At 61.2% G+C, this 14644-nt stretch overlaps 1 protein-coding gene across 5 annotated transcripts in view; it reads right to left on the bottom strand.

The window, feature by feature from the left end:
- The window catches only part of C11H10orf90 (chromosome 11 C10orf90 homolog), a 155321-nt gene that overhangs the window by 121978 nt on the left and 18699 nt on the right, over window positions 1-14644 (bottom strand). For 4 of the 5 annotated variants that reach the window (XM_055119584.1, XM_055119582.1, XM_055119586.1 and 1 more), the window contains one exon: window positions 7274-7346. The exons of the other annotated variant lie outside the window; for it this stretch is intronic. Coding sequence is in view for 3 of the 4 variants with exons in the window: in XM_055119582.1 (XP_054975557.1) it covers window positions 7274-7346 (73 nt within the window). In the remaining variant the exon portion in view is untranslated. The remainder of the gene's footprint in view (window positions 1-7273; window positions 7347-14644) is intronic. 5 annotated transcript variants of the gene reach the window in all.

Below are 14644 nucleotides of genomic sequence, written 5' to 3'. Positions count from 1 at the left end.
GTGGGTGCCAGGACAGCTGAGGCACAAGCTGGTAAACTGAGGCCTCTCGGGGTCAGAACCCTGCCCAGGGCCCCCCGAAACCGCCTCTTGTAGGACAAACAGCACCCCACTGCCCCCGGGCTAGCCACGCTCTGGGTGACTGCCGCGGCATGTGGAGAGCGTCTGGGGCGTCCACTCTGCCCTCTCCGCCCCCGCAGCCAATCCTGGGCAGAACCTTGGGGCCTCTCCCCCACGCACTGCTGAGAGGCGAAGCCTCAGTTTACCGCCTGTGCCTCACTGCCAGGCACCCAGAACCCAGAAGGCAGAACTTTGCTGATAAGCAAGAAATGGGGAAGAAACAACGTTCCAGAACTGGGTGAGTCCCGGAGAAGGAGTGACAGGGTCCACCTGAGGTGGGCAGCTCCGAGGCGGGGAGGTCCACAGGCCCTGGTGAGGGGCTCGGGGGCACAAGCCCCCCCCCATTGAAGCCGGGGGAGGGGCTACCGAGGTGACCCAGGACGGGACCAAGTTGCCTAGTGCAGCACCCCCGGGAGGGAGCGTGCAGGCAGGCGGCTCCATGGTCTAGGGACAAGGACAGCGGGCACTGGGGCGGGAGGGCCCTGGGAGGGGCAGCGGGCCTGGCGCATGGTGAGGTGGGGGTGGGCGGGCCACTGGGGCGGGTGTGCATGGGCTGGGGGCGGCTCTGCGGGCAGGGTGTGGGGGTGCCGTGTATGTTGGGGTGGCGTGGGGGGCACATGTTGGCAGGACGGGTTCGGGGGCGTGCATGGGGGGGCTGTGGATGGGGCACGAGGCAGGGGGAGCCAGGGCAGAGCTAGAAGGCAGGAAGAGGCCCAGTCCTGGGGCCAGAGCAACAGCACAGCGGGGATGGCGCTTGCCTGGTACACGGCCAACCTGGGTGCGATCCCTGGTACTGCATGCGGGTCCCTTGAGAGTGCCAGGAGCAAGCTCTGAGTGCAGAACCAGGAGAGGGCCCTGAGCACCACTGCATGTGCCTGACGGAGGGAGGGAGGAAGGAAGGAAGGAAGGAAGGAAGGAGGGAAGGAAGGAAGGAAGGAAGGAGGGAGGGAGGGAGGGAGGGAGGGAGGGAGGGAGGGAGGAAGGAAGGAACGAAGGAAGGAAGGAAGAAGGAAGGAAGGGAGGGAGGGGGAAGGGAGGGAGGAAGGAAGGAAGGAAGGAAGGAAGGAGGGAAGGAAGGAAGGAAGGAAGGAAGGAAGGAAGGAAGGAAGGAAGGAAGGAAGGAAGGAAGGAAGGAAGGAAGGAAGGAAGGAAGGAGGGAGGGAGGGAGGGAGGAAGGAAGGGGAGGAACGAAGGAAGGAAGGAAAGAAGGAAGGAAGGGGAGGGAGGGGGAAGGGAGGGAGGGGGAAGGGAGGGAGGAAGGAAGGAAGGAAGGAAGGAAGGAAGGAAGGAAGGAAGGAAGGAAGGAAGGAAGGAAGGAAGGAAGAGGAAGGAAGGGAGGGGGAAGGGAGGAAGGAAGGAAGGAAGGAAGGAAGGAAGGAAGGAAGGAAGGAAGGAAGGAAGGAAGGAGGAGGAAGGAAGGAAGGAAGGAAAGAAGGAGGAAGGAAGGAAGGAAGGAAGAGGGAAGGAAGGGAGGGGGAAGGGAGGGAGGAAGGAAGGAAGGAAGGAAGGAAGGAAGGAAGGAAGGAAGGAAGGAAGAGGGAAGGAAGGGAGGAAGGAAGAGGGAAGGAAGGGAGGGGGAAGGGAGGGAGGGAGGAAGAAAGGAAGGAAGGAAGGAAGGAAGGAGGAAGGGAGGGAGGAAGGAAGGAAGGAAGGAAGGAAGAAAGGAAGGAAGGAAGGAAGGAAGGAGGAAGGGAGGAAGGAAGGAAGGAAGGAAGGAAGGAAGGAAGGAAGGAAGGAAGGAAGGAAGGAAAGGGAGGGAGGGAGGGAGGGAAGAAGGAAGGAAGGAAGGAAGGAAGGAAGGAAGGAAGGAAGGAAGGAAGGAAGGAAGGAAGAGGGAAGGAAGGGAGGAAGGAAGAGGGAAGGAAGGGGAGGGGAAGGGAGGGAGGGAGGAAGGAAGGAAGGAAGGAAGGAAGAAGGAAGGAAGGAAGGAAGGAAGGAAGGAAGGAAGGGAGGGGGAAGGGAGGGAGGGAGGGAGGAAGGAAGGAAGGAAGGAAGGAAGGAAGAAGGAAGGAAGGAAGGAAGGAAGGAAGGAAGAGGGAAGGAAGGAGGGGAAGGGAGGGAGGAAGGAAGGAAGGAAGGAAGGAAGGAAGGAAGGAAGGAAGGAAGGAGGAAGGAAGGAAGGAAGAGGGAAGGAAGGAGGGGGAAGGGAGGGAGGGAGGAAGGAAGGAAGGAAGGAAGGAAGGAAGGAAGGAAGGAAGGAAGGAAGGAAGGAAGGAGGGAAGGAAGGAAGGAAGGAAGGAGGGAGGGAGGGAGGGAGGGAAGGAAGGAAGGAAGGAAGGAAGGAAGGAGGAAGGAAGGAAGGAAGGAAGGAGGGAGGGAGGAGGGAGGGAAGGAAGGAAGGAAGGAAGGAAGGAGGGAAGGAAGGAAGGAAGGAAGGAGGGAGGGAGGGAGGGAGGGAGGGAGGGAGGGAGGGAGGAGGGAGGGGAGGGAGGGGGGGGAGGAGGGAGTTACTCGCCAGTGTTATTTTCTCACGGGGGGGGGGTGGCGGGGGCTCTTGACCTCCGACTAACAATTAACCAGAAGTGAAGCCAATAAACCTGGCTAATTTAGAGCAGCTGCTCGGCTCCCACCAATCGTGATGTTTCGGCCCGTCCAGAGTCCTGCTCAGCGCCAGCCCGGCCAGCCACGGGGCAGGACCCAAGGGGGCAGGGCTGGGGGCGGGTCGTCCCGGACAGAGGCGGGAGGGCAGCAGGAAGGGCAGGTCGCGGCCTCTGTGTGTCCCTGGTGGCTTGACTGTGGGGCGAGAGGCTGGCCTGCCCGTCCCCGGCCCCCACTCTCCCCTGGGTCCTGCTGTTGGCCAGCCGCCCCCCCTAAGCCCCCCAATAACACTAAAGTGAGCTTGGCGCCCGGCTGGCGAACAAGACTCAGGGTCTGCAATGTCCAAGCAGGGGGGCGGCGAGGCCTCGGACACAGACACAAGTGACCGGCGCAGCCACGGCAAAGACAGGGCCGTGGGGTTGCGGGGGACTGGCCCTGGGGTCCAGGGGCCGCCGTGACCCAGGTGAGGGTCTTTGCAACAGAAACATGTGGACCTTTGTCTCAGGGCCGTGGGCAAGAGGCAGGACCCCACAGTTCTGGCACTGGAGAAAAGTCTAGAATGAAACTAGAGTCAGACGGGTGAGGTGGGCCCCCGGCGCCTGGACTCTGCCTTTCACTGTCCGTGTGTCCATCTGTCTGTCTTTCTGTTGTTGTTCGCTTGCTTTTTGGGTCACACCCGGCGATGCTCAGGGTCACTCCTGGCTCTGCACTCAGGAATGACCCCTGGCGGTGCTCGGGGGACCCTATGGGATGCCGGGGTCGAACCCGGGTTGGCCTGGTGCAAGGCAAACGCCCTCCCCGCTGTGCTATCGCTCCAGCCCCCCATGTGTCTGTGAGGCTGAGAAGCTGCCTGACCTCAGGACCCCCCCCCCTGTTGCTCACCCCAGAAAACAATTCCTCCCCCTGGGTCCGAGAGGGGCCTCCGGGAACCAGACAAACAAACAGGCTGGGATCAAAAAGATGAGACGGGAAACCAGCGTCCCAACTCCGAGGGTCCGAGCGTGGGGAGAACAATGTGCCTCTGGGCCCCTCCCCACCTGCGTCCCCGAGGATCCATGGAGGGGGGCTTCCCGTGGGGACACACGTCCTGGCACTAGAGATGCAGAATGACCGCGTGACACTCGCCCGTCAGAGCCATGCCCGGGGCAGGCCAGGCTCACTGCTGGCCGGGGGGGACGCTCTCTGCCCGCCCGCCCTCTGTCCACAGCCAAGAGAACCGGCAAGTGGAAACGCGGCGTGTCACCAGCTCCCTCGGTGCCCTCGTCTCCAGCTGTGCCCCCAGAACCGCTGGCACCAGGCCCCGGAGCTCACGACCCGGGCTGGTCCTGCTGCCAGCTTGTGGCCCGGGGCCCGGCAGCAGGACCACGCGGACGCCGGGAAGGGAGATGTGGAAGGGGCTGCCCCCGGGCCAGACGTGTGTGGGGTGGGACTTGACTCCTTTCCTCCCTCCAACCCCCGGTGCTCCGCCCCGCTCCCGCGGGTGAGTGGGCCTGCGCGGACCACCCCTCTGTCTCCCAGGGGTCTGGGGTCTCCGGGCCCGGGGGCCCAGTCTGAGGGCTGGAGTCTGGCCCTGCAGGTCCCACGGCGCCCAGCTGCCCGGCCACCACACGGGGACGAGATCAACCAGCACCTCGGGGGCTCAGAGGACCCGGGGGGCTCCGTAGCCCCCGACCCCACGGCTGCACTCGGAATCAGGAGAGGGGCGGAGAGAAGGGGGCGCTGAGGACCGAGGTGGGGGCTGCCGGCACCAAACGCTCAATCGCAGCCCCCCCAGCCAGGCCTGAGCCCCGGGTGCACCCCCGGCTCCCAGCATGCCCGGCAGTTGGGCCGTGGGGGGCCGTGGCACCCCAGTGGCGCCCGTCAGACGCGCCCCCCAAGCCGCAGTGCCAAAGGGACGGCAGAGACCCGGCTCCTCTGCCTGGCTGTGCCCGACCACGCCCCGGGGGGCACGTGGCGGCAGGGAGGGAGCGTGCCAGCCTGGTGCCCGCGCCAGGCCCGCGGGGACGCCCAGGGGTGCCACCCGGCCCACGGCGGGTGCGAGCCTGGTCGCTGCCCCTTCTGCCCTGGCCTGCCGCTCCCCCGAGAAGCTGCCCTCGGGAGAATCTCGCTTCCGGCCCCCCAGTGCCCAGGTGACAGGGGCCGTGGGGAGCCACGGGGCAGGAGGGACCCCCGGGGCCGCCCCCGACGGCCAGCGGCCCTGCAGGTCTCGTGGGCCCACCTGAGCGCTCCTCCCGCACAAGAGGGGCCGGTGTGGAAAACACCCCCAGTCCAGAGACACCCGTTCCCACCGGCCCCTCAGCCCGCCCCGCCCACCACCCCAGCCTTCCCCGGGGACCCCCCCCCCTGCCCACCCGGCTCTCCCTCACATTTCCTCCTCGAACCTGCACCCGTCTCCGCCCCACCCGGTCAGCCACTGCGGCCCAGGCCCCGTGGGGGGATGGGAGGGGGGCTCTGCTGACCCTCCCGCCCGGGCGGCCAGGCAGGGCTGGCGGCACTGGCTCAGGCGCCTGCCCCTGCGGCCCCGGGGCATGGCGGAGCAGACTCTGCAGTGGGCCCGAGGGCCTGGCCTGTCCCGCAGTGACCCCAGCCCGTGAGCCCGTGGGTCCCTCCTGAGCGAGATGCCCGAAGGCCACCGGGGACAAGCAGGGCCAAAGGAGCAGCGCTGAGACGCGTCTCCACAGGCGGAAGGAGGAGCCAGGCCGGGGCGTCCCCTACTGTGTCCGCAGCGTCAGAGCTGGGAGCTCTGGGCAGGCAGGGGAGTGGCATCTGTACACGTGCTGACACACACACACACACACAAACTAACACACACTCACACACATGCTCACACACACTCACACACACTCACACACACTCACACACACTCACACACACTCACTCACACACACTCACACATACTCACACACTCATTCAAACACACTCACACACACTCACACACACTCACACAAACTAACACACACTCACACACAAACTAACACACACTCACACACACACTCACACACACTCACACATACTCACACACGCTCACACACACACTCACACACACTCACACATACTCACACACGCTCACACACACTCACACATACTCACACACACTCATACACACTCACACACGCTCACACACTCACACATACTCACACACTCATTCAAACACACTCACACACACTCACTCACACACACTCACACACTCACACACACTCACACACACTCTCACATACACACACTCACACACATACTCACACACTCATTCAAACACACTCACACACACATACTCATACACACTCACACACTCACACTCATTCACACACACACATACTCATACACACTCACACACACTCATTCACACACACTCACACACACATACTCATACACACTCACACACACTCATTCACACACTCACACACACATACTCATACACACTCACACACTCACACTCATTCACACACACTCACACACATACTCATACACACTCACACTCACACACTCATTCACACACACACTCATTCACACACACTCACACACACACTCATTCACACACATACTCATTCACACACACTCACACACATACTCATACACACTCACACACTCATTCACACACACTCACACACACAAATTCACTGACACACACTCACACTCACACACTCATTCAAACACACTCACACACACTCATACACACTCACACACAAACTCACTCACACACAAACACACACACTCACACACACGCTCACACACACTCACTCATTCAAACACACACACATACTCATACACACTCACACACAAACTAACACACACTCACACACTCACACTCTCATTCACACACACTCACACACATACTCATACACACTCACACACAAACTCACTCACACACTCATTCACACACTCACACATACTCATACACACTCACACACACTCACACACATGCACACTCACACACATACACTCACACACTCATCCACACACATACACACACTCAAACACACTCACACACAAACTCACACACACACTCACATACACACTCACACACACTCAAACACACTCGCACACGCTCAGACACACTCATTCACACACTCACACACACATACTCAAACACACACATGCTCACACACTCATTCACACACTCACACACACACACTCACACACTCACACATGCTCACACACAGACCTGCTCACAGCTGCCCCTCTTCCCTGTTCACAGTGAAACTGGGATTCGCATCTGCACCTGGAAACCTGCCTTCAGCAGGGCCTTTGCCGGGCGCCCGAGGGGCCGTCCACTCACGCCCGCCTGGAAGTGACGGGTGGAACCTCTCACCTGTGCGGCTGCGGCTCCTGAGCGCTGAGGGCGGGAGGCAGAGCCGGGCGGGCGGCGTTTCAGCTGCCCGCACCCCTGCACACCCTCTGGCCAGTCCCGAGACCCCAGGACGGCCCCCCACGGCGAGTCCGGACCTGGGCTCCTGCAGGAGCGCGCCCTGGGCTCCGCGCCGCAGGCCTGTGTGCTCGGGAATTCTAATCAGCCCGGCTTCTCCGAGCCGCGGAGCCCGTGCCCCCGTCTGCGGACTCCACGCCAACGCCCGCTCCATTATCATAAAGGCAAAGGAAAGGGTGCACGTGCGGGCTTCACCTGTGGGGGGCAGGTCCTCATGCCTGGTCCCGGCACGGCCGTCCTCGGCAGCAGGGGGCAGCCGGCTCCGGCCCTGGAAGGCAAACAGAGACGTCTCGGGCTTGTGTTTCTACTGTGCAGAACTGTCTCTTTCTTTAAAGTCAGGGGGCGGGAGCGACAGCACAGCGGGGAGGGCGTTTGCCTTGCACGCGGCCGACCCGGGTTCGATCCCCAGCATCCCATAGGGTCCCCCGAGCACCGCCAGGAGTCATTCCTGAGTGCAGAGCCAGGAGTCACCCCTGAGCATCGCCAGGTGTGACCCCCCCCAAAAAAAATATCAGGGTAGGAGAGATAGTACGGCAGGTAGGGAGCTTGCCTTGCACACGCCAACCAGAATCTGACCCCCAGCACCCCTCAAGGCCCCTGATTCCTAAGCACAGAGCCAGGAGTAAGTCCTGAGCACTGCCAAGTGTGGCCCCAAACAAAACCAGAACAGGGTCTGCTCTGCTCAAAGTCAGGGCCTTGTCTGTTCCGTTGGATCTCTGCCCTCACTGTACCCGTTTAAAAACGTTTGGTTGGGGCCGGAACGATAGCACAGCGGGGAGGGCGTTTGCCTTGCACGCGGCCGACCCGGGTTCGATCCCCAGCATCCCATATGGTCCCCCAAGCACCGCCAGGAGTAATTCCTGGGTGCAGAGCCAGGAGTAACCTCTGAGCATCGCTGGGTGTGACCCAAAAAGAAAAAGAAAAAGAAAAACGTTTGGTTTGGGAGCGGGGCTTTGGTAACACCTGGCGGTGCCCGGGGCTTCCTCCCTCCTGCCTCTGTGCTCGGGAGTTATTTCCGGCCGAGCTTGGGGATCCAGCGGGCCCGAAGCCTGGCCCGCTCTGCTATCTCTGGCCCACCTGCCGGCTCCGCTCGCAGGGGGCGGGCGGGAGGGCTGATCCCGGCTGTGCCCGGGGAAAGGTCTTGGCAAGGACAGTGCCGGGGGGCCAGCTCTCGCCTGCCAACACAGCCCCCCGCCCTGCACACAGAGCAGCCCTCAGCCTCGCCAGGGAGCAAGCGCCGACTCCCGCCCGCCCCCTCGGAGCTCTGCGAAATGAGACCAGCACAGAAGGACAAACTCTGCCAGTTCCCGCATCCCCTCGGAGGCGCTGAGCACAGGCAGAATCACAGCAGCCCAAGCCAGGGAGGAGGGCCGGGAGCCCCCCGGCTGCGGGGGCGGGGACAGGGAGTGAGGGAAGGGACCTTCCAGGCTGGCAGCGGGGAAAGGGTTCCGGGAAAGGCGGGTGATGAGTAATTTAGAAATGGCTCATGACAGCGGGGCCAGGGAGAGGCCGAGCAGCGGGTAACTCACTCGATGGGTCAGTGCTGGGCGCTTTTCATTGAATATTGCCCGGCCGTGTGTGAGAGAGTCCTGGGGGGGCGGTGGGGGGAGAATGGGGCTTTCTGTATTCTAGCATCATCTCTGTGCACCTTCATGCTAATTCTATACCACTAAGTTACTTGAGCTTTGACTTAAGTTTCCAGACCAGGAAGCAGGGGTCTCCCCATCTTGTTACTTTGCCAGATCATTTTGGCTCCTTGGAATCCCTTGAGATGACACACACAAAAAAAATTTTAAAGGTCCCTGGGGCTGTCATAGGATTGTGTAGATCAATGTGTGTTGGGGGCAGTGATGGCTTTGCACGACGCCCCGTCTCCCTGTGACTCAGCTTCCCCCAACACGTTTCCCTTCATCGTCTCGCGGATGTTTCCTCGGTGCCATCATTGGAGTCTCTCACAGCCCCCACCCATCACTGTGTTCCTTGCCGTTTCCAGGAGGTGGAATTGTTCTCACGGTTTCTCCTTCAGATTTTCTCCTGTCTGTGGATGAGCCGAGGGAACGGGGCTCGGCCAGCTGCCAGCCTCACCCCTGTGATGCCCTGAGCCTGGTGCCCGACTCCAGAAAAAGGTTGGAAAGTTCGTCCAGAAAAGCAAGTGACTTCTGTGCTTTCATTTTGTATGCTGCGACGGTGCTGGTTCCTTGATTAGTTCCAGGAGGCCTTGGGGGTGCCATCCTCAGGGCTCCCTACATATTAGATCATATCATCTGTGCGCAGAGATCATTTCCCTCCTTCATTTGCGACGTGGGTGCCGCTGATTGCCTTTGCTGCCTAATTGTCTGGCGAGGGCGAGATCCAGCGGGGAGCGGCCTCCCGCCCGCGCCCGAGCAGCAGGAAGGATGTTTTGGCTCCTCGAACCCTCTGGGAGCTCTTTGGGGTCTCCCTGAGCGATTCCTGTGACGCTCCAGCCCCGACTGTGGGAGGGGACGGCCACATGTGACCGCTGCCCCTCTGCCCCACCACGGTGGGCGCTGGGCTGGCCCCTGGGTTCAAGGCCGTTGCTGCGGCACCAGGCAGGTCTGCGCTGGTGCGGAAGGGCGTGGAGGGAAGGGCCGGGAACTCTCCTCTCTGAGAGCAGCCTGGGAGGGCTGCGGGCTGCAGGGAACTTCCCTACCTGGGGTCAGACCCCCGCACCCCGGTTGGTTCCCAGCCCTGCCGGAAGTGGTCCCTGAGTGCAGCCAGGAGTAAGCCCTGAGCAGTGTGTGTGTGTGTGTGTGTGTGTGTGTGTGTGTGTGTGTGTGTGTACACGCGCATGTGGGGGAGATGCGGGCAGGGGGTGCTAAAACCAAAACTAAAGGGAAAAGAAATGTCTTTCCCATAAGAAATGCCCTGCCCGCACCTCCTCCTCCTCCCCCCTGCTTGCTGCAGGCCCCCCACCCCCCGCCACATCCTGCAGACAGCGCCCCCTCGAGGAGGTGACCCCAAGGAGCAGCAGGGGAGATCTGGGCTCCGCTTTCCATCCCTGCCAGAGGCTCCCGGGCTGGGGGCCCCCTGGGGACGTGCCACCAACTGACACTCAGCCCCGGAGCTCAGCAGCGCCTCTGGGGAGAAGCAGAGCGAGGTTTTTCCCTTCGGCAGACGTGGAAATTGAGGCACAGAGCAGCTGCACACGCTCCAGAAGGAGACCCCAGCAGGGCCCCCGCGCAATGAGGGTCCCGCGGAGCAGAGTCGGCCTCAGAGTCCAGGCCGCGGTGCCACCGCCCTTCACACACACGTCAGTCAGCGCACGTTGGTCCTCGCAGGGCCCGCCGTGCTGGCCCCAGGGTCTGCAAGCCCACAGAGGAGGGGACTCGGGACCCCGCCAGCCCGGCCCGGGGCTGCCCTCTCACCGCACCCCCCACTGTCCTGCTCCCGGAAGCCCTGACCCAAGCATGCCCCTCCTCCCATCGCTGTCCCCGAGTGAGTGAGCTGTGACCAGCTTCATGGGCCTGAGACGGCACCCACGGGAGACCCGGATGTCCGGGTCCTGTTGTTCCAGAGACTTCCCGAGGAAAAGCATGTCCAGGTCCTGTTGTTCCAGAGACTTCCCGAGGAAAAGCGCTTTGGCAAGACCAATTTCTCACTCTCTCATTTGATCTTCCCAAGCCCTGCCTGGAGGAGCCAACGTGTGATTGTGTTTTGCTTTTCTCTTTGCTTACAAACTCTCCCTGAAGATATTCGACTACCCACGGACAGATCCCTAATCCCTTATCTGCAATTCTAAAACCCACAAAGCTCTGAAACTCCGGACTCCTCTGCTCTGAGTTTTCAGAAAACTAATCTGACAGTGAAACGGGTACCTGAACTAACCTGAGGCTATTTATGATACTAATTTATTCCATCCAGCGTGAATATTCATATACATTATTGCCAAGGCGTCCGTGAGCTTCCCGTGGGTCCTTGCAGGGCTGTGTGGTCTCCCAGCTCCGGCACAAAGAGAAACGTCCTGAATGCGTCCCACCGGGCTCCCAGGCTTCATGATGGAGCACTGTGGGTGAGCACCACACCGACTCAGTGAATTCTCCCAGCCTTGGGCTAGGGGCTTCCCTGTCCTCTCCGCTGGTACCTCCAAGCTGGCGTTCTCTCTGCGTTTTACACAGAGCTGAGGACAGATGCTGCCATGGTCCAAGGGCACAGAGCTGGGACAGGCCAGTCCCAGTGTCTAGGGCATCCTCTTCCATGTTAGCCCGTGTTTACGTGTGCTTTCGTGCCTGGGGCGCAGGCTCTGTCCGAAGTGGGTCCGGCCTTGGAAAAGTCGTGAGCAAGTTACCCTGGGTCTGAAATTTCACGCACCAGCCCAGGGTGGGGAGAGAATGGTTAGGGAGCCCAGGTCTACACACGGGGAGAAAACGGAGCGAGTCCCCATCCGACCCCATGCCCCAGTCATGCCCGGGGCAGCCCTGGGCCCGCCGTGTCGGGAATCAGCGCAGGGCAAGGAGCTCACCCGACTCCTCTCAGAGCCCCATCGCCTGCCCATACCGGAGCCTCCCACGAGCACTGAGATGAGTCCGGCCGTGGGAGCACACTGCCCCCAGCTCCTCAGGACGCTGGCTGACTTCACGCCAGTGCTCTGGAGTCTGCTGCGGCAGTAACTGACGTCAGAGCAGCTTAGGGCCACGGTGCATTTTCTGGCTAACGCAACCCTGCACCGGTAATAACTCAGAGCTGAGATTTATTCCTCCGCCACGAGCCCCTCTTCATGCTCCACCTCTCCGTGTTTACATCTGGTTTAACTTTTTCTAATCTAAAATAAATCAGCATGAAAAGCATTAGATTTTTCATTTAGTTTCTCAATTGCCTTTTATTACCGAGATAATATCCCTTATCTGATTGCGAATGGCGGGACTGTGCTCTTGTCGGGAGTCGAACGGGGGAGGTCGGGCTCACCGCCTCGCCGCCTCTCCCCTTCGCTTCTGCTTCTCAAGGGTGGTCTGGTGGGGCTCTGGCCGGAAAATGAGACAAATTGGGATGTAAAGAGGAGCCGTGATTCCCATCAGCCTCCCCCTGGCGGGGCGCGGGCAGGAGGCGGCTTCCCGGGCTGTGTAAGGAGAGGATGGAAGGGGGGGCTGCCCCCTCCCCGGGGAGCCCCCCTCCCGCGAGCAGGTAGGAAGGAGAGAGAGAGAGAGAGAGAGAGAGGGAGAGAGAGAGAGGGGGAGAGAGAGAGAAGGAGGGAAGGAGGGAGGGAGAGAGGGAGAGAGAGAGAGGGAGAGAGAGAGAGAAGGAGGGAAGGAGGGAGGGAGAGAGAGAGAGAAGGAGGGAAGGAGGGAGAGAGAGAGGGGGAGAGAGAGAAGGAGGGAGACAGAGAGAGAGAAGGAGGGAGAGAGAGAGGGAGGGAGAGAGAGAGAAGGAGGGAGAGAGAGAGGGAGGGAGAGAGAGAGAGAGAGAGGGAGAGAGAGAGAGAGAGGGAGAGAGGGAGCGGCGAGGCTGGAGGTTTCTCTGCAAACACCAGGGCGGAGAGGGGTTGGAGTGAGTCCGGGACGGAGGCATGTTAATTACCCAGTTACAAAGTCAAATTCAGCCGAACTATTTTGTATATCAAAGAGGTAGATTTCCCCTGATTCCTTAAGTATTCCTCTCGGCGTGTCCGATTATGTTTCCTATCATTTGCAACATTTTCTCCCGCCTTGAAAATGCAAGTTGATGATTCTCGAAATGGAAGCCGCTTCTCGTACCTGGTGGAAATCTCTTCCCCCTCTCGGCGCTGACTAACCGGCTCTCTCCCGTCGCTGGCGGCCCAGGCCGTTTGGCATCCCGGGAAATCGAGCCAAAATTACCCTGACTTGGGCACTCCACGGGGAGTTCTGAGGATGCCTCCGCCTCAAGAGAGAGAGGGGGGGAGAGAGAGAGAGAGAGAGAGAGAGAGAGAGAGAGAGAGAGAAGGGGGGAGAGAGAGAGGGAGAGAGAGAGAGAGAGGGAGAGGGAGGGAGAGAGAAGGGGGGAGAGAGAGGGAGAGAGAAAGGGGAGAGAGAGAAGGGAAAGAGAGAGGGAGAGAGAGAGAGAAAGAGAGGGGGAGAGAGGGAGCGAAGGATAGAGAGAGGGTGAGGGAGAGGGTGAGGGAGAGGGAAAGAGAGGGAGAGAGAGGAGACACAGAGAGAGAAAGAGTGAGAGCGAGAGAGAGAGAGTGAACTGGGAGAGGGAGAGAAAGGAGACAGAGAGAAAGAGAGTGAGAGCAAGAGAGGGGGGAGGGAGAGGAGATAGAAATAGAGAGAGAGGGAGGGAGAGAGAGGGAGGGAGGGGGAGAGGAGGAGAGGAGACAGAGAAAGAGAGAGAGGGAGAGAGAGGGTGAGGGAGAGGGAAAGAGGGAGAGAGAGGAGATAGAGAGAGAAAGAGTGAGAGCGAGAGAGAGGGGGAGGAAGAGGAGACAGAGAAAGAGAGAGGGGGAGAGAGAGACAGAGAGGGAGTGAGGGAGAGAGAGAGAGAGGGAAAGGGAGAGGAGACAGAGAGACTTCCTTGCCCCATGCCTCTCTGGGGCTGAGGAGCGCCCTCCGCTCTGGCCTCTGCAACCCTTGGCCCAGACGCCCCCAGTTCACAGGAGGAGCCTCAAGGGGCTGCTCTTCGCACCTTCTCCAAAGGGGAGGATGGACCGTGAGGAGGGAAGGGGGTGAGTCGGGCCCCCGGGACCTTTCCCTGGCGGCACCAACAGCCACGTGGCCGAGCACTGGCCCCTGTGTGGCCCTGCCCAGCCAGGACACGTCTCCACGGCAACAGCGGAGGCCAGGAGCATGGAGGCCGCCTGGCTCCCGAGGCCTCGGCCAGGGCCCCACATGAACAGCTGTGCGGGGGGCGAGGCGAGACCCTCCCCCTGGATTCTCCTCGGCCGGCCCGTAATCCCATTAGCCTCAGACGGGAAGAAGTTAATGGGGTTACGCTTCTGTGGGGGTCCACACGACCGGTGGGTCCCAAGGTCAGTGAGGAGAAATGGGGTGAAGGAAAGGGAGAGGCGGGGCGTGAGCAGAGAGGGGGGCGCCCAGGACAAAGCCAGGTGCTGGGGCTGGAGCGACAGCACAGCGGGGAGGGCGTTGGCCTTGCACTCGGCCAACCTGGGTTGATCCCCAGCATCCCACATGGTCCCCCGAGCACCGCCAGGAGTGACCCCTGAGCATCGCCGGGTGTGACCCAAAAGAAAAAAAAAAAAAAACGGGTTCCCAGGAAGGAGGCCGCCCTGCCGCGGATTCTCTGCAGGATTCCACTCGGGTCTGAGCCCGACCCTCTCGTCCCTTCCTAGGCCCCCCCAGAGCTGAGGGTCCTCGGCTGGCCCCCACCCGGTCCACGTGCCCAGTGGTCCCCTCGGGCAGGGGTCCTGAGCACCGCGGGGGGCTACGCTGGCCCGGGTGCTCTGCGTGGCAGCCACACCCCGATAGGGCGGGGGTGCTCCCCACAGGGTGCTCCTGGGGATCCGCTTTGCGCATGAGAAGCTGACCCAAGAGCCGGCGAGGCTGGCGCTGCCGCAGACAGTTGGCCAGAGGCCGCGTGGCACCCCTGCCCGCTGCCCCCCACCCGCCCGCAGCCCCCCGGAAGCTCCTCTGTCTA

Source organism: Sorex araneus, chromosome 11 (assembly GCF_027595985.1).
Source record: "Sorex araneus isolate mSorAra2 chromosome 11, mSorAra2.pri, whole genome shotgun sequence".
NCBI lineage: Eukaryota > Metazoa > Chordata > Mammalia > Eulipotyphla > Soricidae > Sorex > Sorex araneus.
Note: the sequence above shows the minus strand (reverse complement) of the source record. Positions and strands in the feature narration are given on the sequence as shown.